Genomic DNA, 1,388 nt, shown 5'->3' on the forward strand with positions numbered 1-1,388 from the left:
GTCAAAGTCAAGGCCCGGGGGCCGGATCTGGGCCTCCAGGTAATTTTATTTTATTATTACTAATGACCTGATGTTATCTTGTTCTCATTTCTAACATGTATAATTCTAATTAAATATATTTTTATGGAGAGTAAAATAGTGAAAGTTCTTTAAGGTTGAAGTTGATTTATTCTGGAATAATATTCCCGCCTTTTTATTATTCATAATTATGTTAAAAAGTTACAGTTTTAAGATTTTTTAAATTGTTATTCTGCAAGCTTTCTGGAATATTTTGGGATTTACTAAGATTTTTTTAAGCTATTTTGGAGTTTAGCTAATATTTCTGCTACATGCTAACTGTTTTGGCTAATTTAGACTTTTTTCAGTTTTTTAGGCTATTTTGAACTTAAGCAGGTGTCCTTCCCTAAAGGTTTCCCTACTTTAACCATATACAGTACTGTGATTGGCTGGACTGCCAGCTCTACAACAGGATGGTAAAAGTGACGTTCTTACCAAACATTGCACCAACATGACTGGATGTGCCGCAGAACCTTCAGACACATCTTCAGCATCTTCACTTTGACCTGGATTCAGACTCAGAGACTGAGAACCAGAACCTTTGAGTTCTGATCCCCTCCTCGGACCAGAACCATGCCGCTGGACCTGAACCCGCTCGGCTGTAAAGGTTTCTGTCGTGAACCACGATGAGGAGTGAAGGTCATGCACAGGGAAACATCTGTCGGCTTTGTCGGGTCCTGGTTCTGCTCCTCCTGCAGGAGCACAATCACTCACCGAGGTTGAAGGACTGAAGGATTTCCCAGAAGACATTTGTGTCGTTGTGAGCCATGTTTCTGGAGCGTGAGCTGCAGCTTCATTCCACTCCGATCTTCTGCTGGGCCCTGAACTGCTGCCGCCGTCAGCCTTCCTCCCCTCTGTGGCTTTAAATTTAGAAAGGCTTATCTGCGTGGGACATAGCAGCGGGAAACCGAGCCGTTTCCTTTTGCATCACTTCCTTTGGAAACAAGTTTTTCAACAAAGTTGCCCTGACTTCCTGAAACACCTTAGAGGACAGACTCTGATGCAGATGTCAGAAAGTGTTTAGATGCTCAGAGATCAGTAAAAACCGACAGAAACATTCAGATCAATTCTTCGATTTCCAGAGAATTCAAGTCCAGAGTTTGATTTTCCTGTAAGAGACGCAGAAGATTGAGCTCTGCAGGAACTTCCTCCAATTGTTGCTCAGTTCCTTCTTCTGGTTCACAGCCGCAGAGCAGTGTTCTGAAGCTTCTCACGCATTCTCCACAAAGACAGACGCAGGAAGGTCTCAGAAAAAGTTTTTCTATTGCAACTTTAACATTCGAGGATCTGTGGAATCAGAAAAAGATGTTTGAAATGACTGAAAAACCTCT

At 42.1% G+C, this 1,388-nt stretch overlaps 1 protein-coding gene across 2 annotated transcripts in view; it reads right to left on the reverse strand.

The window, feature by feature from the left end:
* The window catches only part of LOC112139643 (myc target protein 1 homolog), a 6,326-nt gene extending 5,259 nt beyond the window's left edge, over nt 1-1,067 (reverse strand). The window contains exon 1 of one of the 2 annotated variants that reach the window (XM_036211267.1): nt 493-1,067. In XM_036211267.1, the coding sequence (XP_036067160.1) occupies nt 493-499 (7 nt within the window). In that variant the 5' untranslated portion in view covers nt 500-1,067. The remainder of the gene's footprint in view (nt 1-492) is intronic. The other variant, XM_024262480.2, reaches the window with a different exon arrangement.
* Between the last annotated feature and the right edge of the window lie 321 nt (nt 1,068-1,388).

The sequence above is a fragment of the Oryzias melastigma genome, unplaced genomic scaffold (genome assembly GCF_002922805.2).
Source record: "Oryzias melastigma strain HK-1 unplaced genomic scaffold, ASM292280v2 sc01807, whole genome shotgun sequence".
Classification (NCBI taxonomy): Eukaryota; Metazoa; Chordata; class Actinopteri; order Beloniformes; family Adrianichthyidae; genus Oryzias; species Oryzias melastigma.